This window comes from Phyllosticta capitalensis (assembly GCF_038381095.1).
Source record: "Phyllosticta capitalensis strain CBS 128856 chromosome Unknown BKA78scaffold_4, whole genome shotgun sequence".
NCBI lineage: Eukaryota > Fungi > Ascomycota > Dothideomycetes > Botryosphaeriales > Phyllostictaceae > Phyllosticta > Phyllosticta capitalensis.
In genome coordinates, this window is record NW_027117442.1 from 1,336,953 (window position 1) to 1,360,984 (window position 24,032).

Here is a 24,032-nt window from a genome sequence, read left to right on the forward strand (position 1 = left end):
GGCGGGTGCTCGGCAGGAAAGCCCCGGGATGAGGGCCCCAGGCAGAAACAATTGAGCGCTGCACGTGACCACGCTGCAGGCTGGACGTGGTCGATGGCCGATGCTGACCGACGGGCAGTTGACAAGTCAGTCAGTCAGTCAAGCCCAAGCCCAATATTCCCCGTACCAGCGACGACTTCAATTCTCTCTTCTGCACTCCTACGCAATAGTCTTTGACTCATCACTCGTCCCCTCCGAATCGTCCCGTTGTAGTCGTTGCATTTTTGGTGGTACCTGAAACCATCCTCCCCCTTCAATGGCCCCCGCCTCGGTCGCCATTTCTGCCCCTGGCAAAGTCCTGCTCGCCGGTGGCTACCTCGTGCTCGACAGAGACTACACTGGCCTCGTCTTTGGCCTCAGCGCTCGCATCCACGTCATTGTCCGTCCTCTGTCAACCGGGTCGGGCGTCAGCCTCTCCGAAATCATTGTCAAGTCTCCGCAGTTCGTGGGCGCCACCTGGGAGTATGGCTACCGCTTAGCCGAAGACGGTGGCGGCATCCAGGTGACGCAGCTCAGAGCGTAAGTGTCCAACTTCTCCCCCCTGCGCTCCTATGCCGCTTCTCCTCCTCAGGGATCATGTGCCGGCGCTGCAATTATCCACATGTAGACAATCTTGTGCCATCTTTGAATGCCATCCTGTCACGTCTCCCTCATGGTCCCGAACTCATTCCAACCCCTGGTGTAGGAGCGCAACAGAAGCCCTCCACCGGAACCCGTTCGTCGAGACAGCTCTCAGCTATGCTCTCACCTACGTCTCAGCCCTAAGCTCCAACCGCATAGAGCCGGCCTCGATTACCATCTTGGCCGACAATGACTACTACTCTTCAGGTCCAGCGCACATTCAATCTCCCGGTGACCGCTTTAGAAACTTCAACTTGCCTCTGTGGGATGCCCACAAGACCGGCTTGGGTTCTTCGGCCGCCCTCGTCACGGCCTTTACTGGCGCCGTGCTCTCTCACTATCTGCCAAAGTCTGCCTTCTCGCTCGATTCAGACGAGGGCAAGTCCCGACTGCACAATCTCGCCCAAGCCGCCCATTGCGCTGCGCAGGGCAAGGTTGGCTCCGGCTTCGACGTCGCTTCAGCCGTCTTTGGATCCTGTCTCTACAAGAGATTCTCACCAGCTCTCCTTTCGTCCCTGCCAGAATCGGGATCCGAAGGCTTCGCCGCGTCACTGAAAGGTTTGGTCGACGAGATAGACGCGTCGAAGAAATGGGACACGGGGGTGACCAAGTCGGCCGTGTCTGTGCCCGAGGGCATTCGCCTCGTCATGTGTGATGTCGACTGCGGGTCCAAGACGCCGGGCATGGTCAAGCAAGTCCTGGCATGGCGGCAGGAACATCCGGAGCAAGCGGACAAGCTATGGGACAATCTTCAGCAAGCGAACGAAGGTCTCGCCGCCGAGTTGGTGCAGCTTAGCAAGAGCAAGAGTCGTGACTACGACGGCCTCAAGGCGAGCATTCACAGCATTCGCGCACTGATTCGAGAAATGTCCGAGTTGTCTGGTGTGCCCATTGAGCCTCCAGAGCAGACAGAGCTGCTTGACTCGTGCTCCAAAGTGCCGGGAGTGATTGGTGGCGTGGTTCCTGGAGCTGGAGGCTACGATGCGGTTGCTCTGCTGGTTGAGGATTCCCAAGAGACGGTTGAGAAGCTGGGAGAGGTGCTCGCAGGTTGGAAAACGAGTGGCGGCGGGTCGATTGGCAAAGTCAGCATGCTCGGGGTGCGAGAAGAGATGGAAGGCGTCAAGGAAGAAAGAGAGGCGATATACAGCGGCTGGATGCAGTAGGTAACAAATAATTAGAGATGCACGAATAAAAGGTCAGGCAGTTCCCCGGACGGAGAGGGTTCGATTAGGCGGCTCCACCGTTGAGCGGAAGATCGGCAGCAGCCAGTGATAGGCCAGGCATGTTGATGATGATGACTGGAAGGAACAGATGGAGGAATACTTCAGACGTTTGGTCGTTGAAGGAACGCGGCACCATCGACGAGACAGTGCAACACTGGTACCGCGTCTCGCGTTGGATGCTCCCGTCCATCGTCTTTTAGGTGCCCTGACGACGACCTGGACGGCAACCGACCCGAACGGACCGCCAAGCGCCGACTTCTACATGTTCATTACCATCGCATCTCTTCCACAACTTCTTCATAACTGTGCCTCTTGCTTGCCGTGACGTCTGCCTCGCCTGATGAGGACAAGCTCCCCACCTACTCCTACCCTGGTCGCCGTCAGCAAGCAGAAGCTCCGCTCCTCGTCCCTCGTTATCACTGCCCGTCGCGGCACCACCCCGACCGCCTGCGCCCTCTTCCCTGCCTGCCGTTCGTCTGTCACTCACCAGTGACCAGTGCACCCCCGGCCGCCGCCCCATCCATTCGATTGCTTGTGTCTCTGCTGCCACTCCCCCAAAGCCATGGCTGCTGCTCCTCCTGCTCTCGACAGAGCCTCATCTTCTTCCTCTGCCGACGCCCTACCGCCCCCGTCTCTCCCGCAACACGCGCATGCCGCCGATTCGGACCATATTCTCTCCAAAGAAACCTCAACCTCTGTCGAGATGACCAACCTGGCCCCGACGTCGCAGCACCACTCTGGCCCCGACCCCGACCCCTCGATATCGCCCACTCCTCCTCCACATCCCCCGCCCGCAGACCAGCCAGAGGACACTGCCCAACCAGAGTCGTCATCATCCGCCGCCGCTCCCGCCCTCGGCGTCGTCCGCTCAGAGACTGAGGCAATTGGTCCCGCCTCGGATACACCAGCCGCGAAGCCAGACACCACCGCTGGTCCCGTAGTCGTCATTACCCTGTTGCTCACGAGCGGCGCCCGCCATCCCTACAAGATTGACGAAAAGTACCTGCGCAAGCGCAATGTCACGCCCGAGAACATGGACCCCTTCAACATCAGCGTCTACACCCTGAAGGAGCTGATATGGCGGGACTGGCGCGAAGGTACGGCCTCCATCGCATTCAGTACCGCGCGCATGTGCTAATGACATTTCCAGAGTGGGAGCCGCGACCAACTTCGCCTAGCTCGATACGCTTGATATCTTTCGGCCGGATGCTCGACGACAAGCAACACCTCAAGGACTGCCGCTTCCAAACAGAATCGCCAAACGTCGTACACATGACGGTCAAGCCCCAAGAAGCCGTCGACGACGAGGACGCCAAAACGGCAAAGGCTGGGGGACGAACAGACGATGACGGAGAGCCCACGGCCCGGTGCCGCTGTGCCATTTTGTAGCGCTGTATTATTGCATGCGAATGCTCATACGAGGTGCCTGAAACGGCGGCTCTTCTTGCAAATACCCCGACGTGAAGAGTATTATTTGGAGCGTCACTCGGCAGAGGGTTAAGACGGGAGAGATGAGAAGCATCGCGGGAAAAAAGTAAATAACTGGGATGAGCTTGGGACGCTCGCCATCCCCCACTGGTCTTGAGGACGGCGTATGGTATAGCGGATGCGGGCACACACGGCGTTGGGACACCTATAATCACTTGCGTTTAATCTTTACCCTCGACTTATCATAGTATCAAGGCATTTATCCGCCAGGTAGAGTCTGGCGGCTTGATATAAGCCTCAAGATAGTTCTTCTTCGACCCATCCATCCATGACTCGAGCGAGGAGATGTGCATTTCTTCCTTGACCTTATCCATGCTCCGTCTACGCCGCTCTTGGAAACGAGAGATTCATGCACCACTACCAGTTCATCTTCATACGCGTCTCCATCTCGGTGTGGAAGTCGGGGACTGGACGAAGTTCGTTGCCTGGTACTTGACGTCAGTATCATTTGTACACACAAGCTTGTGAAAAGCCACAGGTCCCTCGTGTATGGGTCGGCTCACCTTGGAATACATCCTCCCAGTCAATCTCAGCGTCCCTTCCAGTGAGAATGTCGCTATGCACGCCGCTCGCGTTACCCAGCTGCGCAGGCCTCCACTCGCCAGCTCTGACGACCTTGAGCTCCATGCCGCGGCGAATGGGCTCAGCCATGCCAAAGTTGCGCCTGAGACCCTCCATCTTCAGAGCATCCTGGGTGGCACGCCACTTGGCCAGACGAGCTTCGAGCGGGTGCGTGGATTGCAGCTCGGGTTCGGGCGCGGCCGTGTTCGACGAAGGAGCGGCGGCGGTTGCGACGGCCGACGGTGCCGTCAGGCCCATGTGCGAGCGCAGAGTGTCGTGGACTCCGGGTGCGGATGGCGCGCCCAGGGCGGCGGGCGTCGTCGCGGGCTTGCTGGCGGCGGGCGTGATGCGGAGAGACTGTCGGCGGCGAAGAAGGTGTGTTAGCACTGGGCTACTGGAAACGATGCCGCGCTGGCGGGGGTTGAGACTGTACCATTGTGACGTTGGAAGGGAGATGGTTTGAAAATGTTGCGTGACGAAGAGGAAACGGGCGGGTGTCGAGGAGAGATGAGCGTTTGGTGTGTTGGTTGTGGAGTGGTGGTAGTGGTGAGGCTCTGCTCTGTTCGGAGCTGCAGCTTCCCAAGAGCCAGAACCCCGGCCAGTGCCAGGCTGCCGACCCCAGTGACGCGTTGGACACGGCTGATTCGTCCACATGCTGCCACCACTATCCGTCATGGATGTCTCTATCCATCCGGATTCTTCATGTGCTTTTGCATGGTCAAACCAGTCCCTGAGTTCTCTACAAACGATTGAGGTTGTCATTAAGCGATCCTGGTACATAGTCAACCGTACAGAGACGCAAAGAGAACCACTTCTCCCACCTCGCACACTCTACATGGATTCAAGGACTACGCGCGTACCGGTCGAACTTCAGTTCACATTCCTTGTCAGGTTAGGCTATTTACTTTTTGCAACCTGACCTCGGTTCGACAGAGCTCCAGCGGCCGAAACCCCAGACTCTCCAAGCCTCCGCTTAACGTCTTTTAAGAGGGGTCACGCTCTCCAAACAGCGGGGCTTCTTACAATCTGCTGTCATCATGTCTCTCACATCTGTTTTCGAAAATGGCAACCTGTCGATTGCTGCCATACCGGCATACTACTTGCTCGCATTGTCTCCCCACGCTGCCGCCTTAGTCTACACCACCAACGGCCAAGTCAGCAAATGGGAAAACGTCAATCCCAAGGGAGAAGCCACCAAGACCGCCATCGCCAAGAAGATCGGCGCAAAGAGATATGCCGTCTACGAGCGCCTCAAGGCAGCACACGCAAACTCCATGGAAAACATGCCCCTCTTCATCGCCGCCATCATTTTGGGCAACATGGCAGGCCTCGATAAGGTCGAAGGCTCCGGCGGCCTCAACTGGTTTGCTGCCAGCTTCCTGCTGTCCCGCACGGGCTACAACATTGTTTATGCCCAGAACGCCTCCCAGGGCCAGTCGTACCTCAGAACCCTTTTTTACTTCTTGAGCGTGGGCCAGTGCTTCCGGGTCCTTTTCAAGGCTGCCTCCATCCTGGTTTGAAAGATGACGACTGTCTCTGAACATTCCCTATTCCCACGACAGGAATACGGCCAAAGAAGACTGGTGCTGCCTTCGTTCCTATCGGCGAGAGTTTTTTTTGTAATTAGCTTCAAATGCAATGAGGACCATGCGGGCTTCTTGCAACTCCGCTGCGTTCGAGTAGCCGTACTTGCTCCCAGATACCCTAGGGGTGGTCCGTGACTCCTTGAGACGTAACTCGGGAGCTTTGTGTTTATCCCGTCGAAAATCTCATCGCACGTCATTGATGATTGGGTTGTGTTTGTTGGAGCGCTCGTCACCAAGATTCGTCGGGCATCATTTCATCGTCCACGGCCTCGGCCACGACCACGACCTCCACCACGTCCACGACCCCTGAATACCCCTCTTTTGGATCCTGCGCCTCTAGGAACGGTTTCGTAGAGCTTTTGATGGCCGAACCCAGCGTCCGCAACACGTAGATAGCTGACGATTCCCTGATCAACGACTGCAAGAATGACGTTGCGGTAACCATGCTTGACCTTTTGGTACACATGGCCTTGGTCCGGAGGCGGTTGATACGGGGTGCAGGCCAAAAGGTCGTTGAGTTGATGAACTGCAGGCACAGCAGTCTCTCGAGCGTTGATCACGCATACGCGGAAGTCTGGGGGTCCAGGACTCGACTTTTTCCAGCCGGGCGATGGCTTGTAAACCAAGTAAGCGATGTGAAAAGGGTCATTACTGCTCTCTTTGGGAGAAAACTCGGGTGCTGCAGTTGGGTCGTGGAATGGAATCACGTCCAGAAGACGGTACACGTCACCTGTGCAGCATTAGCAAACGTGGTTGATCCAGTCGGAAGAACCTACTAATGTTTCTGTAGAGGCCTGGGGAGACCAGTGGGCCGAGCGAAGACTTCGCGCTGGAGGTGTTCCCAAAGACGCGTCTCCAGAATGACGCGAATAATCCGAGTGCAGAGGATGGTTGAGCTTGTCCCTCCGCGCTCAAGACCTTGTTCCCGTTCCAGCTCTCAGCGCGAGTGACAATGTAGCCGGACCTTTTTAAGCCAGCGTATACGACGTATCTTTCCATGGTGAGGTTGCCCCCGACGACTTCTTCCATCCCGAGGCATGTCGCATATGCGCCCTGCAAACTCATGGGTAGACCCTCGACTTCATCCTCTGCCGCAGGCCACCTTACGTCGATAGAGCCTCGTTCCAGCAGGTAGAGCATTTCTTCTGGGAACAGCGCCATCTTGCCATCAACGTATTTCCCAATTGTGCGGAAAGCTTGCCCCTTGATACTCTCTACGTACGCCATGTTGGATGCCGGGTCGTAAGTCGCGAGAATATGGCCTTTGGGATTGTGGATTCGGGTTGTGGAAATGGCAGCGTGCATTGCGAGGCGAGAGGCCTCGAGAGCTGATGCTTGCAATGACGTCGAGTGTGGCTCGAAGTCCTTCTCGCCGCGCTTGGGTAGTCCGGAAGCTCCATTCTCGGTGATGCTGCAGCAGGTGAGAATGAGAGATGGAAATGTTCAACTATTGCTTGAACATACGTCAGGCTACTAAGGAACCGGAAATCTTGGGTTTCGTCGCTCAGATCAATTTGCTCGGTATTCTGAGCGGATATTTGAGGCACATCCTCTTCGTCAATGTCAGACATGGCGGTTTGTGTTGGGGAGAGAGGTGAGTCGGATGGTCGCGTAGAATTTCCAGGTTAGCGGGGCGGCGGGCAACAGGCGATGGGCGACTGCCCGATGTTTTCGGTGCCCCCGCGAACCAACTCGTCCCCACACCTCAGTCACTAGCATAACGCGTCTGAATGCTCCCTGTCCTCTCGTTTCGGGACTCAAACGCTTCAGTCTACTGTACTTGTTCATCTTCATCGATATGATCACTCCCTGTTTAATTTACACGTTCTTACCTTCGTCGTCGATAAATTCTGGAACTGAGCCACTGGGCTTCCGTCGTCCAAAACTGTGGTAACAGTCTCAAAGCGCTTTTACGCCAATTCCATCCCAATTTCAATATCAGGAGCAAAAGAACATTTCATTATTCTGCTGCTAGAAATTCCCTCTTGCCAAAGCCTTTGTGTGGTCGATCATCTCAACGTCCCTCTATTTCGACGCCGTTTCCTGTTCTTCACGGGCCAAAGCCAACTCACGCTGTACCTTTCGATCCCCAAGGCCGAATCCAATCTGCCTGATCACCAACCATGCCGGGAATAATGAAATCCCCCAAAGTCCAAAGTTCAAATAGACGCCTGCAACCTGCCCAAAAATATCGATGCTGTCTAGTCCGTACTGCAGCAACCGAACAAATTAGCGGTAGCTCGTGTGTCATTCTGATAGAGATCACTTACGCTGACAGCTTGAGCTGCGGATTCCGTTGCTCGCAGCAGACCGGCAATTCGAATCACCTCTGCTTCGTTACTGGCCAGATTACCGACAACGAAGTAACTAATGACGAGTCAGCTTGTTCGAAAAGGAAGCCAGCCAAACTTTCTTACAGGAACATGTAGTTGAGCTGGAATCCGATAATCACAAAGAGGAATAGAGCAAACCCTCTGCCGAACCCCGGGTCGACCCAGTCATAGCTCGGCTGGGTCTTGCGGAACTCAGTGACAAGCACTGTTGCCCAAATCCACCAACAGCCTTGGAGTCCAAGGATGACGAAGAAGGACCAACGGGCCCGCTTGTGCAGACTGATTTTCGTATAATCGAGAAACGCCCCGAGGATGTTTCCAGCCACCATCGCAACGATTCCGGACAGAAACGATCCTAAAGCACGTGCCCGTACGCTGAACCACTGCGACTGGTAGGTGAAGATGACGGCCTCTGAGTAAACCGCTTGGGTTATGAGTGGAACAATGAGTAGAAAGTTTTTGGAAATGAACATTTTTCCCGTGGCTTTGAGTTCTCGCAGGCTGCTCTCGGTTATTTTGAGATGTACCTTGAGGCCATCCTCGCGTTGGACCTGGTGTGGATGGCTGAGAAGCAGTCCAGCAAAGGGAGCCAGAGCTTGGAGTACTATGAAGATGAGGTAAACCGTGTAGGACACTTTCCCAGCTGTGTTGTGGCGGGCGTTGATACCCAGATTGATGGCACCTCCCAGGATTTGTCCCCCGAGACGGAAACTGAGCCAGAGGCCAAGAAAGCGGCCTTGATTGTATGGCTCGGGGTACGACAATGCCACTGCCGCTTCCGACATCCAGAAAATGCCTGCAGAAAGACCGCAAAGCGCCGCCCCGACCAAAACGAACCACTCGTTGCCGAAGCGGTTGTTCGTGTACAGACCGGCAGCATAGAAGCAGTATCCGAGCGTTCCTACTATGAGCGTCCACTTGATGCCAATGGCACGGACGATGACACTGGAGAAAATACAGGAGAGGACCATGAGGCAAAAGGTAAGCGCGTTGGCAGTGTTGACCAATGAGGCCGATTCAAGACCACCAGCCCCTAAAGAGTTCATAGCGCTTTGACAGCATTAGTCCAGCTCATACGATAGAGGTAATGGGTGTCGTTTACCCCCAGATGCCAGGCGCGAGGAAGTTGCAAGTTCCGAGAATCAGGGCATTAAACAGCGTCGAGCGATACCATGTTGCTGTGTCAAGTCAGTGAATCAAGAACAAACCATACCGAATTCCCATACTCACGCTTCACTATCTTCCTGTCTGGCTGAAGAATCTCGACATCTGTCGGCTCCGCGTTCTCCTTCACGTCTGCCATGTTGACCCGTGTTGTGAGTCTTTGGAGCAATCAGGTGTATCGGATCGTTTCAGCTGTAGATTCGCTTCTGCAAAGGGGATGCATTCAAAGACTGCAGCATCTTAGTGCGGCAGCCACGAGGATAACCGCTCAAATACAATCCTTTCGCATCTTCGCGGGACTTCGGCTGGGTCATCGAAGCTAGAAATGACGAGCAATTCGTTATCGGCACACCTGCTCGATGCATGGATGAGAAAGAAAGTAACGGCCCGCCGCCTTCGCTCCAACATCCTGTTTAAGTTCCAAGCCTGCGTTCAATCGCCTTGTGCGGTCCCTTAATCCTGGCAATGCGGAGTAGTGCAGTAGTCGCCTGCGGTTGATGCTTACTCGTGAGGGTGGCGTGCTCGCACGACATTCGAGGATGTTGTGGCGTAACGACGGGCCGCGCCTTGCGTGCGGATCTTGAAGCAAAGCCAGTGTTCCTCTTGTCCGGAGTCAAAAACCTGTCTGAGGTCCGTCACTGTCTGTTTTCAGTCTGGTCTCTTTTCTTCAAGGACCATCACTGGCAAAGCAAACCTAGGAGTGAATGCCCGTAACAATCTGGAAGTCAAAAGGCGAGGTCAAAGGTAGCAAGCCAATATGAAGATACATGGGCCATGGAATGAGTCAAGTCTCTAATTGAAAAAATGCAAGTCGCAGGCGTATTTGCCCAAAGCCTGTACGAAAGAGAACCGCTCCGCCGCTTTCGAAAGTAGAAATGGAAATCAGACGGATCATGAATTGTCCGCAAATGCAGGTTGTGGTATCTGTGTCGAATGATAATAGAGCAGCACACATTTCTCGAGTTGCAAGCTGGTCCCTGAAAGGAGAAGAGTACAACGGCCTTCACGGACAGCTCCTAAGTGAAAATGACAATTCCCGGGAATCTTCGATCATTAGCCCAAGTCCAGCTGTCACCACGTCGCTTAAGTACCAAGTAGTCTCCTTACCCTAGATCAAGCTTTCGTACTTGTCCATCCCGGATTTCCCTCCCTGTCCCGAATTTTGATGCTGTTGCTGACCAGCTCCAAATCTCATCGCTGGAGGTGTCCCGTGATTTGTTTGCGCGGTGGAAGCAATAGGAGGCGGTGCGATGCTAAAACTAGAGTATGGGGACTGGCTCTTTTGCGACATGTTTCCAAGATGACCCATTCCATTGAAAGCGGAATTGTTTTGGGGGTTTGAAAGTCGGGTTGCAGCAGACCAGTCTACTGATGCTCCAGTACCTTGCGAAGATGCAGTTGAGTAGGAACTTTGAGCTCCTGTGTTGGACTGTGGCCTAGTAGAGTTCAATGAACTCACTCCGTAGCCAGGGTTGTTCTGAATCGGGCGACTGGGTTGAAGCGGCAAAGAGAAGGTCGAATTTGTTGTAAGGTTATTGGCGGATCCCGCCGCCGGTGGTTGGGGTGACACGAAGTTGTTGAATGAACTTCCTGGGGCCATAGCCGTCATGCTGCTTGCTGGCTGCGGCCTAAGAGTTCCCATGCCCATTTGTGGTGATGGAGATGACGCTTGCTGCGGCGGAGGAGTGCTCCATGAGAATCTCGGAGCATCGCTTTGTGTCCGCGGATTTGTTGGCTGTGAGAAGCCGGCAGAGAGAGGAGGGCTCGTAGTACGGGAGTTTGTGCCCCACCCACCATCGAAAGCGTCCATAGGTCCGCTTGTTCGTAATCTGCCTGTGACAAGGCTTTCGAAATCGTCGTCGCCTCCATTTTGGCTACCACCGAGCCCATTCGTGGCACTTCCTGGCCCATTGCCGAAAGACATGAAGTCATTGGCGCTGGTACCTCCCGAAGGGGCATTGCTGATGGAAAGCTCTTGGAGTTTGCGGGTGTGCTCCTGCTCTATGCGAGTCGACAGTTGTTTGATCAGTGTCATGAAAGCCTGGAATTGCTGCAAATTGAGAAGTGGACCCAGCGAGAAGTTCCACAGTATCGGCAAGACGTCCATGGCAAGAAAGTCTGAATCAGCTATTTTTCCGACTTCCTGGAAGACCTCGAGGGCAGCCACCTAAGGCACGTTAGAAACACCCAATCAGATGGCAGAAATTGGGTGAGTTACCATGACGGCCGGCTCCTTGGTTTTCATTGCTTTGAGCAAGGGCACGACCTTTTCCTGGATGGTGTATTTGTCAAGCACCGCTGGGCTCTGCTTTTGACTTGACGCATCCACGGTCATTCCATCGAGACCATCGCCTTTCTCTTCATTCATGCCACCACCACAGAGGGTTCTGAAGGCTTGAAGGCCCCGTATCTTGATTCCCATACTGGTAGTTTTGGCAAACACATTAGCAACCACGGGAAAGAATTCGTTCTTGATTGTCGAAAAGTCTAGAACGTAGATGATCACGGGCAATGTTCGAAGAGCAGCATCGACAATTCCATGGGTTGGCGATTCAAGTGCAAGCTGTATGAGCGGCAAGACATCTGAGAAGCAATCAGCACCCATCGTGTCACTCTTTCAGGTAAACATACCATCTTTGAACTCTTTCCCATTGCAGCTCTCCGATATCAGGCGCATTTGCTCCAGAATGATCATGAGACCAGCCTCCTTAGCTGTATCTCGCTCGGCCTGAACCGGTTTGCCTCCACCGGGCGAGAGAAATACTTGTCGAAGCCTTGGGATCACACGCTCTGAGAAAGCCCGCCGACCCGATGGCATCATGGTGATAATCTTGAATACGTTCTGGAGCACCAGAGAGAGCAATTCCCTGTCCTTCATTTCTTCCAATAAAGCAGGAAGCACTTTTTTCTCCAGAACTGACTTTGGAAATTGGTTCAAGATCCTTGGGAGGCCTCGCATGAACTGCGATTTCTCTGCAGCCGTCTTGGCAGGCAAGGAGTCCAGAAACCGGATTGTGGAAACGAGGATATTGTCAAAGTACTGAGCTTGTTGGAACTCCCGCGCATTCATCCTTTGCGCTGGTCGTCTGGTGATCAGGCGCGGAAGCACGCTCGAAGCAAGATCGCGGGGCAATGGATTTTTGGACAGAAAGTTGTTGTTCTGGGTGGGTATCGTTGAAGAAGAGGAAAATAACCGCTTGTAGGTTGACGCGCTCTGGTTTGTTTCCAGCGGACTTTGGTGAGGAGAATTATATAGAGCAATGATGAGGAGCCCAAGAGAGAACATGTCCGCGGAAGAAGTAATGTTGTTGTCCATGACAAAGTCCGGAGAGGCATAATCCAGACTAATCTGCACCGAGCGAGGCAATCTCGGGTCATAATTCAAAATCTCAGAGAGTGATATAGGCGTCACAGAGGTGGCCTTTGTGGAATTTTCGGGCGGACTGCAGAAGCTCAGGCCTGAAATCTTCCAGTCGGACTATTTCTTGGGTGTCAGCATATCGTCCTTTGGGATCCAACAATTGAGCGACGGGATGCACACCTTGGCGTTGACAAAAATGGCATCTGGTGTCAAGTTGCCGTGGACGAGGCCCGCACTTTCATGCAAAAATTCCAAGCCCTTGCCGATTTGGAGCAGGCCTTTTTGAATTTCCAGTTCGTCAATTTCCACTTCGCGACGACGCCTGCTACCATCCTCTTCTACAACATATCTGCTGCTTCTGCCACCTGGTCCGCCAGATCGCTCCTGATCATCTTTTTCTTGAAGTAGTCCCGCCAGCGACGCAGTGACTGGCTCCGTCGCGAATATCAGTCCTCCGGTGCGCGTCTCTTCGACAGGTTCGGCGAGTTCAAGGACAGAAGGGTGCCTGAGACGAGCCAGACAGCTAACTTCCTTTTTTAACCGCTCCACCACTTCCTCATGCGCCCTCTTCAACGACCCCGCGGTCGATCTTGGACCAAAGCCACCGCCGTTTGGTTCGAGGGATTTTCGTTCAAACACAAAGACAGAGACAGCCTTCCCCGTGCTCTTCTTTTTTGCGTCGTATATTTTCCAGGGTCCCGAGGTCGAGGAAGGGTTGGATGCGATGCTATAGTTGGCGCCGATGTTGGAGGTCAAAGACTTGACGGCGGAAGAGAAGAACTGAGCAGCCATGGCGAGGGTTCAGCCTGCGGCGCGCAGGCAGCGGGGAAGGACGAGCGGTTGGGGAGCTTCAGCGACAGGGCGGCGGCGGACAAGTAAGGGTCGGCAAGCAGTCAGCATTGCGACATGCCAGAGACGACCAAGACAGAGGGAGCTTGGCGCACGTCGACGACAGCGAGAGCAAGAGGAGACTGTAAGCGTGCAATGAGGTGGACGTGGTGAGGTTCTCAAAATGTATCCAACTGGCAAATGGCGGCGGGCATTATTACCTTAGCATGGATCAGCCCCCAGGTTCGCGTCGATCGGCTCCGATTGGGTGTGCGGCCACCCAGTCACAAGTCATAACCTCATGCTTGGAATTTCCATCTCTCCAGTCCTCCACCCTCCCCGTCTCCATTGTTGCTCCCCACCAGGCCCGACTCGAGGCCGCTTACCCACAATGCTTCAACAGCGATCGTCTGCGCTGCTTGCGCGCCTCGGATCCCTCTCCCTCCGCACAACGACTGCTGCACCTGCTTCTTTTGCTGCTCTGCGATGTCGGAGGGCCTACAGCACCACCCACGCCGACGAGGCCTCGGTCTCCAAGCTGGCCCGAATCGAGCCCTCCAAGCTGTCCGTGACCAAGACGGCGACTCCCAAGGACCTGTTACCCCCTGAGGAATTGGTCTTTGGTCGTACTTTTACTGGTATTTCAATCGCAGCGCGGAGAATACCTGATATCAGATCACACCGAGCTCACTTTTCCACGCAGACCACATGCTCTCGATCGAATGGACTGCCTCCGACGGCTGGTTGGCCCCGCGCATCACTCCGTACCAGAATCTCTCCCTGGACCCCGCAACTTGCGTCTTCCACTATGCCTTCGAGGCATTCGAGGGCATGAAGGCCTACAAAGATAAGGACGGCCGGGTCCGCTTGTTCCGCCCGGAGAAGAACATGGCTCGCCTCAACAAGTCTGCTGCTCGCATTGCACTCCCCACCTTTGACGGTGAAGCCTTTACGAAGCTCATTGCTCAGTTCTGCCAGCTCGAGGACCGCTTCATCCCGTCTGCTCGTGGCTATTCTCTCTATGTGCGACCAACGATAATTGGCACTCAGCGTACGTTGGGCGTTGGCCCTCCTGGCTCCGCGCTCCTCTATGTCATTGCATCTCCCGTTGGTCCGTATTATCCCACTGGCTTCAAGGCGGTATCTTTGGAGGCGACAGACTACGCTGTGCGCGCATGGCCGGGTGGTGTTGGTGACAAGAAGCTTGGCGCAAACTACGCACCTTGCATCGTGCCCCAAATGCAGGCAGCTTCCCGTGGCTTCCATCAAAACCTCTGGCTGTTCGGTGAGGAGGAGTATGTGACAGAAGTGGGCACCATGAATCTTTTTGCTGCGATCAAGAACAAGGAGACAGGGCAGCAAGAACTGCTGACTGCGCCGCTCGATGGTACAATTCTCGAGGGAGTCACGCGCGACTCGATTCTAGCATTGGCCCGGGAACGATTGGCTCCCGAGGGCTGGAAAATTTCTGAGCGAAAGTTCACCATGAAAGAGCTCGCAGACGCTGCAGACGAGGGCAGGATGCTCGAAGTATTTGGTGCTGGAACAGCAGCAATCGTCAGCCCCGTGAGGAAGATTAGCTGGAAAAACCGCTTGGTGGACTGTGGCCTGAAAGACGGGGAAGAGGCGGGCCCCGTAGCAAAGAGGATGTTGGACTGGATGATGGGAATTCAATATGGCGATGAAGAGCACCCATGGAGGTAAGTTACCACAAGCCGGAGTCTGATGAAACGCTAACGTGACGTCTCAGCTACAAAATCTAGTGCCATTCTACATGGCTTTCAAGATCCAGTTTGTGGAAATTGTGCCTCAATCAAAACAGACCTATGATTGTACGACCAGCATCCTTGATGTTAAGCTGGGGATTGTTATAATTCCGAAGATGATGCTTGTTGTGTATGCCGCTGTAGAAGGAAAGGTAGATGGAAGGACATGACCAGGGCGGAAGCGTTACATGGTGAGGTGATCTTGGCATTTTGGTCGCGCGAGCAATCTGCTCCTATGGATCAGAAGCAATCGGATTCGATGTACGGCCTTTAAAGCTTGGACACTAGCTACTGCCACAGGTGTTGTGCTCTATTACAGCGGTTCAGGATCATTCACACCTCATTCACTGTGGTCTCTTGCACGCTAGTTAGGTTTGTATAAGAACCCAACGGGCTCCTTGACGTCACGAATGGCGTCCACTGGACTCGGGCACACTTGCTGACAGGCGTCTAAGGCGCTGCAAAATTTCCAGGTGTTGAAGGTGACAATGGCGTTTGAGGAATGGCAGTCCTTCTTTTGGGTGCTCGAATAATTATGAGATTGCGATTGGGGTCGGCCGCGTCGGAGGGAAAGGCGACTGGGTCAAAGTAAGAGGTTCGTGGCGTCCAGGTTCGTTCTGTTCAGCAACCGTTGATTTCTTGTCCTATGTGCATACTGCTGGGTATCCACGCCCTCCTCGAGACTGAGCACATTTGACGCATGCAATTCCGCATGACTTCGAAGCCACTGCCAGTCGTAACGTTTTTTAGGCCACCTTAGTTTTTGGTAAGGTACAGTTTGACCCCCTCCGCAACCGAATCAATGGCCCGCCGGGAAATGCATAAGAGAAGAAACCCTGAGACACCGCAACCGTTTACGCTTAAGCCTAGAAGATGCTGTCAGTGGCTGGATCCTCGCGAGCAGCAGAAGCCTCCTACCTTGACAGCGTAAACCCTCTGGGGGAAGTGGGTCTGCTTCTTCTTCTGCTTCTCGGTGACGAGGGAGACCTCGTGCTTGGTTAACCGCCTGCGCAGAGCACGCGTCTGCTTGCTGCGGAGGTCAAGAGGAAGGTACTTCTTGCCCTTGTAGAAGAGACGCAGCTGCTGGCGCTGGCTGGAGTTGATGACGGTCAGGACGCGGGCGATCGACTTGCGGACATCGTGGCTGCAAATTAACCCAGTCAGCGCTCACGCTCAATGCTATGGTACGTTTGTGGAGTTTTCGGAATCGGTCGGCCGGAAACGGTGCTCGTGCGAAAGTGCGCTTGTGGAGGGTTGATCGTACATCTTGGAGAGCTTGGAAGCAGAGCCACCGGCGATCTTCTGGGTGCGCAGGCCGACAAGCTCGGTCTTCAGCTCGTCAAGCTGCTTCTTGAGGTCGTCCTTGCTCTTTCCCACGAGCTGGCTGGCCTTGACCTTTCCGGACGACTGCAAAAGCCGCGTTAGCCGCCCATTCTCAAGCAAAATCGTTCAGGATCGCGGATTCGCTCACCATGGTGGCGAGATTGTATCGGTTCGATGTGTCGTCGTCGTGGGGAGGGTTGTCGTCGTCGCTCGTCTCGTCAATCGGTCGTGTCGGGAGACTTTTCGACAGAGGTTTGGTGGGCGACGGAGCCGGCGCTCGCTTAGAGAAAACGCCGACGGCGGGCCAAGCTCTGGGCCTCCGCCCCGGGGGTCTCATCACGTGCTCCGCCGCATCCTGTCCCGAGCCACTCGAATGCCTAGGTGGACATGACGGGATCCCAGTCTGGACATCACCTACATACCTATCAGTCCTGCCTACCTTACTCCGAACTCTCCGTTGCCCTCAACACCACATCGCTGTCCACGCAGCGCCGCAACCCGACCACGCCTCCCTTTCTCCATCATGGCCTCGACAGGTGGTGGGTGGGCGCAGCTGCGCCAACAAGCCCGGTCTCTTGAGTCGCAGGTACACGTTCTCCTACTGCCTCCGCTGCGCCGCCCTGGGCTGACTTGGACAAGACAGAGTCGTTGTTCCACACATACTCGCAGTTTGCATCCATGACCAGCATACCTGCTAAGCCCACGGAAGAAGAACTACGGACAGAGTCACAGATTCGCGAGCTCCTCGAAAAGGTACATTCTTGCTGTCAAGCCCGTTCCACAATCTGCTCCGCATCGCTCAGCTGTTGCAGCGCGAGACCACAATCGGCCAACTGACCCGTCTGCTCGACTCTTCCGCCGACTTGACATCGTCTGCCCTAAAGCAAAACAACTTAGCTAGGCACCGCGAGGTACTTTCCGACCATCGCAGGGAGCTCTCTCGCCTCAAATCAGCCATCGGGACTGCTCGCGATCGCGCAAACCTCCTCTCAGATGTGCGCTCCGATATTGACGCCTATCGAGCTTCCAACCCAGAACAAGCAGAAGCTGACTACATGTTGGATGAGCGGAGACGTTTGGACAACTCTCATAACATGACCGACAGCGTCCTAAGCCAGGCCTATGCGATCAACGAGAACTTTGGATTTCAGAGGGAGACTCTGGCGAATATCAACCGTCGAATTACGAGCGCAGCGAGCCAAGTGCCTGGCATGAACACTTTGATCAACCGAATTGGCGCAAAGAGAAGAAGGGACGGAGTTATTTTGGGAAGCTTCATAGCATTTTGCTTTCTCATGTTGCTCTGGTTCTCTTAGCAGTTTGCGCGTCGGAAAGATTCGGGGATAGCGATTCTTGAACGCGGCGTTGCGGACAGTCACTTCTGGCCTGGGGTCTGGCTTGGCGTCTGGGTATATTTATTTAGGGTTGATACCTCTTCCAATCCACTTGCTCACAGTTCTCTCCAAGCAATCATGGTTCGAAGATTGTACGTCAACCTCTCCTGAGTACCTATTGCGTCACTTGTGGCGGGATCTTGCTCTTCGCGCTCCCAGTCGTCTCAGCAATCAGGGTCCTGAGACCCTTGTTCAAATATTGCTTCTCCTCCTCGTGCGCATCTCCGCTGCCAGCCCAGCGGATCCTGCAAGCTCCATCCACCAAGAAAACGTAGCCCACCTTGGCGTTCATGATGCCCACGTTCTCGCGAATCTCATCTGTGATGCCTTTTCTTACAAAGAAATACTTGTCCCAGTCGTCTTGGGTGCGCTCGTTCCTTAGCCGACCCTTGAAAAGAGACAGAATGGCATGTTTCAAGCGATTGGTTTCAATGTTTACTTCGACATGCTGAGCAATGCCCTTGCTTCCATCCAGGAGTCGCCTCAAATCTGGGTTGTGTTTCTCGGACGTCCATGTTTGGACCTGTTTCAAGGCCCAGTCGGAGCTGTAGACGCTGACCAGCGATATGCGATTGAGCAGGACGAGCGTAGTATCAGCGGGTTTGCTTGAATTGGCGAGTGTCGTGCCAACAAAGTTTGGGAAGAAAAGCGCGCGATCGGCTCGAAATACACGTGGGTTCGCCAAAAAAGACTTGCCGCGCTCGTACTGCATGTTTGTGAAATCGCGGAAGTAGGGCTTGCTGACAGCTTTGGTTCTGCGCACATGATTATTAGCGCCAGCAATGACTCAAATCCGCTCCAGGAAGAGAGATGTACAGCTCCTTTCTTCTCTTGATGTGAGTATCCCAGTCGACAAAGTCATCGCGTCTCTCCTGCAACGATCGCGTATCCTCGCCAGAATTCTCGCCCGGGAGCGGGGGACGGTGGAAGCCAATTGGCCTTCCTAACGTCTCCAAATTGAATCCCTCACTCTTGCTGGGTGCCTTGTAGCTCGCAGGACTCTGGCCAACCGGCGTGGGCGAAGGTTTTCCTTGTGGTTGAGGCGACTGCGCAGCGAGAAGGCGTGTGGAAGAGCGGAATGCGCGGCGTTGGCATAGGCGACAAACTTTGAGCGATCCAAACGCGGTGGGAAGGGACCACCGAGTTCGTACGGGATGCATGGTTGTGTATCTTGCGAGTGCGGAAAAGGTGTACGTCAAAGTAAGGTGTTGTGGAGCATTCGTTTTGCATCGAACCGGACGGGAAGCTTGACATCGGCACGCCGGCGGCAGGTCCGGGCCCGCAGCTCAAGCTCCATCGGATCCGCCGTCTCCTGGGTCCGTGCGCACGCTACCCGGTGTCCGCGGCATCCTTGACTGTTATTATGCTTGATTGAGAGACTAAACTCACGTCCTTTTGACAGAAACCAGCGGCGCTCAGCTTTCTTCTCTTTTGTCATACACTCGATCATATCACCAGCTCGACTCAAGGCAGCAAACTTCCATGCAAACAATCAAGGAACACAAGAAGACCATTAATCATTACTCAAGGATGCAAAATACTCTGCGCCGTCCATGCAACATCCAAATCCAACAGCTGCTCGTGACCAATGCCAATTATCTTCGTCGGACCCCTCTTTTTTACAATCCGCACGCGCTGGCGGCGACCTCGGCGTACTGCACGTCGATGCGACCAAGGTTGGCGGCCTGGTTGTTCGTCAAATCGTTCATGGCAGCCTGAGCAATGTTGAACCCAGCGCCCGCATGATCGATGGCAAGCACGTTGATGGTCTTGCCGTTGTACGTCAAAGAGTAGCACTTGCCGCACTGTGATGGAAGCAGTCAGTCATTTTTCCCGCGCCCACGAGACGAACTCATGTCACTCACGTTGGCGGAGCCCCATCCAGCAATGAATTCCGAGCCACCAATGTAGGGGAACTTGGGCAGCGATCCCTGGGTGGTGTAACCCTTGGTGAGGAGTCCGTAAGTGCCGTCTGAGCAAGAGACGGTGGCCAGGGAGCGGCTTGCGTCGTCATAGTTGGGGTCGTAGGAGAGGGTGATGGCAGAGGCCACGGAGGCAAGAGAGGCGATGGCTGCGAAAAACTTCATTTTGATAGTTGCTTGGGGAATGATTCTTGGGGTTCGAAAAGTCGTAGAGGATTGCGATGGGGTTTGGATGTGGATGAGACTGCTGGATTGTGTGCCGGTGGATGAAGAGAAACTACGCACGTACTTATAGTCAATAGACCATCGTCGAGAAGGCCCTTGTCAATGGATGAGATGTCGTAAATGGTCGGAGCCCTCGAGCAGCTCGTGACATGTCGGCGAGCACCAGACCTGGATGCGAGCGAGCAATAGGCCCTTCCTCTGGGGCCATATCCCTGCCTCTTGCTGTCTCTTGCTAAGCCCGGTTCCATTCAAAGAGGAAGTTGCCAAGGCGGCCGTCATCTGAACACAGTAATAGAAGTGTCATGGCTTGACTAAGCTGCGCGATGATACCATGTAGCGTTGAGAGACATCCAGAGGTGGCAGTGAGCACCGGTCAGCCCGTCGCTCGTGGCATACGAATTGTGCGAGCTATGGTCAGTATCTGCGCTACGTGCCCATTCGATGTAGCATCGAGACCGCATGTCTACCGATGGCAATGTTGGCAATGTTGGCTTTCAGCTGGTGCTCTTAGCTCTGTATTCGTTGCATTCAGCAGCGCAGCTCCCGTCAGATCGACTCCGGTGGTGCGTGAGGTACTAAGGTACATTAAAATGCGTCTGTGAGGTAGCGTGGACCTCCCATCCGCGTTCCATTTTGGGCTCCGCCTATTCTTCGTCTTTTTTTTTCAGGCCGGTAAGGCTGGCAGATTGGGCCTGACGGGCGGGCGGTGTTGTAAGGCTGGCGGAGGGAACTGGAGCAGGAGCTGTCTACAGGCCGCGGGAAAGCGGTGCGGAATACGAGGGGCACCAGTCGGACGAGGAAGAGATCATCGTCAGCGCACCACTTTCCCCACGTCTTGGCTGCGTTGAGGTCGAATCGAAAAAGAAGATGATGGTGGTGGTGGTGGTTGAGAGGTGAGTGAGACTGAGCGGTGACGGACGTGACAGCAGCAGATCGTGTTCGCCGCGCAAAAATAGCAACTCGAGGTCCCCACCTCCACCTGGGGCAACCGGAACAACAATACGAGACGAACACGACCTTTCTTCCACATTGTTCGGCCTCCGCCTGGTTGGCCTTGTTCGCCTGCCTATGTACACCATCAATCCGCTAAGATTCGATAGCAGGCTCGTGTTTCGCTCCATCGTCGCTTTTTCGCCGTCCACAGTGCACGCCCGTCATCACGTCAGGTCATCATCGAACCAAGGATCAAATGCTATGCTATATCCAAACGCATCTGCCGTGGGAACATGACTCTCGTCCTGGACTCCATCGCTGTCTTTCCCCTCTCTCCCCTCCCCTCGACAAAATCACCAATCACCAAGGCCTAATCTGGTATGCGACCTGCACAAGCCGATAATTTTGCATGCACCAGGCCTTCAGATTTAATCAAGCATTGACCCCACTGACCCGAACATCCATGGAAGCGGTCCACACGCAAGGTCCACACGCCAAGCTGGCACCTCGACCGCCCACTTCCAGTGCCTTCTCGCGTACAGTTCAACACATCCGACGTGCCGCATCCGATGATCCAAATGCAGTCCAGACGGCCGCGGTCATGGAATCCATTGCAGTATACGTTGCTTGAAAGGCCAGTCGTTTCGCTCAGTCTCGGATCCAGTAACAAGCGCAACCTGCCATGTCTGAAGGGGCCGTGGCGGGCGTTCTCCAATAGCTCTCGTCGTCTCTCGACTGCAAGTCGCTTCACATGTTTGCTGAAAGATCCTTGGGAGCTTGGTTCAAGTCGAATCTTCTACGAGCGTCCTTGCTCATGCCGCCTGTCTGAACTCTGTGGAGCCCCGGGGGATGTTGGACTGCACGCTCTCTCTCTCAAAAGGACTGATGGTTGCCCTTTATTTAACGTGTCTAGACTTCCATCACCATGGTCAATGTATGAGCGCGATATGTGTCGGTCCCGTATTTTTCCGCAGTGCCATGGGAGGTTCGCCTGGATTTTGGATGGCCCTCTCTCAAGTCCGATGCTTTGTCCAAAGCCACTTGCAGGTCAAAAGAAAAGTCATTCTGGTCTGCGCTTCTTTCTTCGAAAACTCTCCCAGTCGCGAAATCCCCGACTGGATCCTGGGGCGGATATTCATACTCTCGGACCTCTTGCGCCGTGCGGTGGCTAACACCAACCCGCTCCGCATGCTCAACGTATCTCACGTGGTCTGTGGTGAGAGCGATACCAATCGTGTGATCCCACTCGACTTCTTCGCTCGATTCAAAGGTCATCTCAGCATCGATGCCTGGCGGTTTTCCGTTCTCGGGTCCGTGTGCTGGAGTCGATAGGTTTTGTCTGGGTGTTGCCTTGGAAGATTGGTGACTGTCCAGCGCGCGACTTTCCTGGTACAATCGATCATTCTGCTCCACGGGCAAGTCTAGGTGATCGTCTGTCTCAACCGGTGATGTCCAAATGCCGTGCGTTGCGGGCGATATGTCTCCCTTCAAAGGTGCCAGCCCCTGTCGTGGAGGTGCTCCAGCGGCAGCGGTGGTATAGGGTAGTGACTGGACCGATCTTGTCGACTTGTTCGGCTTGCGAAGGCTTCCACTGCGAAGGAACGTCTTTATGGTGTCTCCCATTTTGTCTTGGGTGATGTGGTCCTGTCTTGTGTGCTTTGCAGAGTTTGGATTGGTTCTAGAGAATCTCGAGGCCCCGCTCGCCAGGGGATGACCTTGTTATAGCCGCGTGGAGCTAATGAAAGTCTGTTTGATACTTGTCTGTTTCTATCGTGGAGTTCACGCTAGCGCAGTCTAGAGCGCGCATGGCTTGGCCCGGTCCACAATTATGAAAACAACGCTACGCTTAACTTGAAGCGAGCCATTCGACCCCTCAAACAAAGCACACAATTCATAGTACAGAGGTCATGAGAGCAGTCGGATCTAATTGAGATGACTCGATTGGCGGTGACTAGAGCTAGAAGAAGAGGAGGCGCATATCAGTCGATCAAAATTCAAAGTCCGGGGTATCTGAACGTTTTTCGGGCGACCGATCAACCTGAAAAGCAACCAAGGCCGCCAAATTATTGGACGCGAGGAAGAGATGGAAAGTGCCTCTAAAGTAAGTGTGCTTGTGCGAGCAGAGAAAGGGCTAGCGCCAGGATAATCACGACCTGAACGAAATAATGCGGCTTCCTACTCCGCATGCTTCTCATTCGACCTTTTTAAAACAGCTGCTTTTGCTCGGCAGATTCTGTGGAGAAACGTCGCTATGTCGTCGACTCCTCGAGGCTCATTTACCCAGTGACCTCCGTCATTGTACGAGTGCCATTCCACAGACATGCCAAGCCTAATTAGTCCTTTGCGGAGTTTTTCTCCTCTCTCGATTGGGACGACCTCATCGTCTTGGCAGTGTGTAAGTAGGACAGGTGTGTCAAGAGCCAGGCCCGGTACTTTGTTTTTGGGATGCGGCAGTTGAAATAGCCCGCGTAGCTGATGTTGCTTCTCCATCGGTGTTTTCGGGTTTCGTGCGATTTGCTCGATTTCGGCTTCGAGAGGCAGCCAACTGCTTATTCCGATAAAGGCGCCGACTTTCCGCTCTCCTTGTAAAAGGGTGTGAATGGCTGTAGCGCAGCCCTGGCTGATGCCTGCGAGAATGATCTTGTCCATTCCAACCAAAGTGGCTTCGCGGTCGATGATTTTGAGAATGAGGCCGATACTTTGAAAGAGCCCGGCTCTTTGAGTGTCCTTCCTTTCTTCTGTGTCTTCTAGAGACCATATGTCAAACCATTGGGACATCTCAATGCCAAAACGTGCCGACTTCTGGAGCCCTGATTCAGGGAAAACCCATTTGAAGCCTGGGAAAATCTCTAGGAGAGTCTGGTCGTTGGAGGCTTGGCTTTCAAACAGTTCCTTGGCGAACTCTGGGGCCACGCTGTCGCGCCCATGGAGGAAAATTACTGTGTGGGTGTGGCTGTGTGTAGCGCGAGGTGTAATCTGATAACAGGATTCAGCCATATTGGAGGCCTCTGTGGTGTTGTTGGGTCGTTTTTTTCGTTAGGAGTTTATTGAGAGAAATTGTTGCGATGTTGACGGAAAGTTGGGCACTTGGACGTGCCACCATACGCGAAGCAGTGGGGTACTTTATATACTCAACGAGGGTTCGGTACTACGAGACCGAGTGGTCGAACCCCGGATCTCAGTGTACACTGTGACTCCAAGCGCGGGCTTTTGATCATCCGGACCGTCGTAATGGGGTTTTTTTTTAAAAAAAAAAAGTCAACCG

General features: G+C 54.3%; 14 protein-coding genes across 14 annotated transcripts; 5 read left to right on the top strand and 9 right to left on the bottom strand.

Annotated features, from left to right (window-relative positions):
• Positions 1-95: 95 nt before the first annotated feature.
• On the top strand, positions 96-2,190 carry BKA78DRAFT_311519 (ERG8, Phosphomevalonate kinase). The gene is made up of 2 exons (XM_066888221.1): positions 96-558; positions 725-2,190. Exons 1-2 carry the CDS (start codon positions 296-298, stop codon positions 1,821-1,823), a joined length of 1,362 nt encoding a protein of 453 aa, XP_066745416.1. The 5' UTR covers positions 96-295; the 3' UTR covers positions 1,824-2,190.
• A 396-nt stretch (positions 2,191-2,586) lies between these two features.
• BKA78DRAFT_249857 (ubiquitin-related domain-containing protein) lies at positions 2,587-3,272 on the top strand (the record flags this gene model as incomplete). Its single annotated transcript, XM_066884508.1, has 2 exons — positions 2,587-2,980; positions 3,034-3,272. The coding sequence occupies 2 exons, from the start codon at positions 2,587-2,589 to the stop codon at positions 3,270-3,272; spliced, it is 633 nt and encodes a 210-aa protein (XP_066745417.1).
• Positions 3,273-3,728: 456 nt separating this feature from the next.
• On the bottom strand, positions 3,729-4,586 carry BKA78DRAFT_250042 (proteasome maturation factor UMP1-domain-containing protein; the record flags this gene model as incomplete). Its single annotated transcript, XM_066884529.1, has 2 exons — positions 3,729-3,796; positions 3,875-4,586. The coding sequence occupies 2 exons, from the start codon at positions 4,584-4,586 to the stop codon at positions 3,729-3,731; spliced, it is 780 nt and encodes a 259-aa protein (XP_066745418.1).
• Positions 4,587-4,841: 255 nt separating this feature from the next.
• On the top strand, positions 4,842-5,848 carry BKA78DRAFT_117027 (uncharacterized protein). The gene has a single exon (XM_066882361.1). The coding sequence runs from the start codon at positions 4,970-4,972 to the stop codon at positions 5,450-5,452; it is 483 nt and encodes a 160-aa protein (XP_066745419.1). The 5' UTR covers positions 4,842-4,969; the 3' UTR covers positions 5,453-5,848.
• On the bottom strand, positions 5,773-7,089 carry BKA78DRAFT_294653 (tRNA-splicing endonuclease subunit sen54 N-term-domain-containing protein; the record flags this gene model as incomplete). The annotated part of the gene is made up of 3 exons (XM_066886382.1): positions 5,773-6,248; positions 6,295-6,929; positions 6,983-7,089. 3 exons carry the CDS (start codon positions 7,087-7,089, stop codon positions 5,773-5,775), a joined length of 1,218 nt encoding a protein of 405 aa, XP_066745420.1.
• A 408-nt stretch (positions 7,090-7,497) lies between these two features.
• Positions 7,498-9,154, bottom strand: BKA78DRAFT_336255 (DUF895 domain membrane protein; the record flags this gene model as incomplete). The annotated part of the gene is made up of 5 exons (XM_066890231.1): positions 7,498-7,729; positions 7,789-7,885; positions 7,936-8,901; positions 8,954-9,029; positions 9,082-9,154. The coding sequence occupies 5 exons, from the start codon at positions 9,152-9,154 to the stop codon at positions 7,544-7,546; spliced, it is 1,398 nt and encodes a 465-aa protein (XP_066745421.1). The 3' UTR covers positions 7,498-7,543.
• Positions 9,155-9,746: 592 nt separating this feature from the next.
• BKA78DRAFT_281083 (kinase-like domain-containing protein) lies at positions 9,747-13,380 on the bottom strand. The gene is made up of 4 exons (XM_066885626.1): positions 12,557-13,380; positions 11,647-12,493; positions 11,234-11,598; positions 9,747-11,182 (listed from the first exon to the last, which is right to left on the bottom strand). Exons 1-4 carry the CDS (start codon positions 13,166-13,168, stop codon positions 10,124-10,126), a joined length of 2,883 nt encoding a protein of 960 aa, XP_066745422.1. The 5' UTR covers positions 13,169-13,380; the 3' UTR covers positions 9,747-10,123.
• A 215-nt stretch (positions 13,381-13,595) lies between these two features.
• On the top strand, positions 13,596-14,967 carry BKA78DRAFT_330986 (aminotransferase; the record flags this gene model as incomplete). Its single annotated transcript, XM_066889838.1, has 3 exons — positions 13,596-13,842; positions 13,908-14,904; positions 14,955-14,967. The coding sequence occupies 3 exons, from the start codon at positions 13,596-13,598 to the stop codon at positions 14,965-14,967; spliced, it is 1,257 nt and encodes a 418-aa protein (XP_066745423.1).
• An 882-nt stretch (positions 14,968-15,849) lies between these two features.
• BKA78DRAFT_330987 (60S ribosomal protein uL29) lies at positions 15,850-16,444 on the bottom strand (the record flags this gene model as incomplete). Its single annotated transcript, XM_066889839.1, has 3 exons — positions 15,850-16,114; positions 16,235-16,377; positions 16,442-16,444. The coding sequence occupies 3 exons, from the start codon at positions 16,442-16,444 to the stop codon at positions 15,850-15,852; spliced, it is 411 nt and encodes a 136-aa protein (XP_066745424.1).
• Positions 16,445-16,816: 372 nt separating this feature from the next.
• Positions 16,817-17,609, top strand: BKA78DRAFT_250409 (uncharacterized protein; the record flags this gene model as incomplete). The annotated part of the gene is made up of 3 exons (XM_066884568.1): positions 16,817-16,879; positions 16,933-17,046; positions 17,106-17,609. The coding sequence occupies 3 exons, from the start codon at positions 16,817-16,819 to the stop codon at positions 17,607-17,609; spliced, it is 681 nt and encodes a 226-aa protein (XP_066745425.1).
• Positions 17,610-17,850: 241 nt separating this feature from the next.
• Positions 17,851-18,772, bottom strand: BKA78DRAFT_237933 (ATPase assembly factor ATP10; the record flags this gene model as incomplete). The annotated part of the gene is made up of 2 exons (XM_066883878.1): positions 17,851-18,442; positions 18,504-18,772. Coding segments are annotated over 2 exons (861 nt in total), but the record flags the coding sequence as incomplete, so codon positions are not given.
• Positions 18,773-19,306: 534 nt separating this feature from the next.
• On the bottom strand, positions 19,307-19,774 carry BKA78DRAFT_351942 (epl1 protein; the record flags this gene model as incomplete). Its single annotated transcript, XM_066891269.1, has 2 exons — positions 19,307-19,492; positions 19,553-19,774. 2 exons carry the CDS (start codon positions 19,772-19,774, stop codon positions 19,307-19,309), a joined length of 408 nt encoding a protein of 135 aa, XP_066745427.1.
• Positions 19,775-21,676: 1,902 nt separating this feature from the next.
• Positions 21,677-22,390, bottom strand: BKA78DRAFT_294660 (uncharacterized protein; the record flags this gene model as incomplete). The annotated part of the gene is made up of 1 exon (XM_066886383.1): positions 21,677-22,390. The coding sequence occupies one exon, from the start codon at positions 22,388-22,390 to the stop codon at positions 21,677-21,679; it is 714 nt and encodes a 237-aa protein (XP_066745428.1).
• A 552-nt stretch (positions 22,391-22,942) lies between these two features.
• BKA78DRAFT_294661 (Alpha/Beta hydrolase protein) lies at positions 22,943-23,764 on the bottom strand (the record flags this gene model as incomplete). The annotated part of the gene is made up of 1 exon (XM_066886384.1): positions 22,943-23,764. One exon carries the CDS (start codon positions 23,762-23,764, stop codon positions 22,943-22,945), a length of 822 nt encoding a protein of 273 aa, XP_066745429.1.
• Between the last annotated feature and the right edge of the window lie 268 nt (positions 23,765-24,032).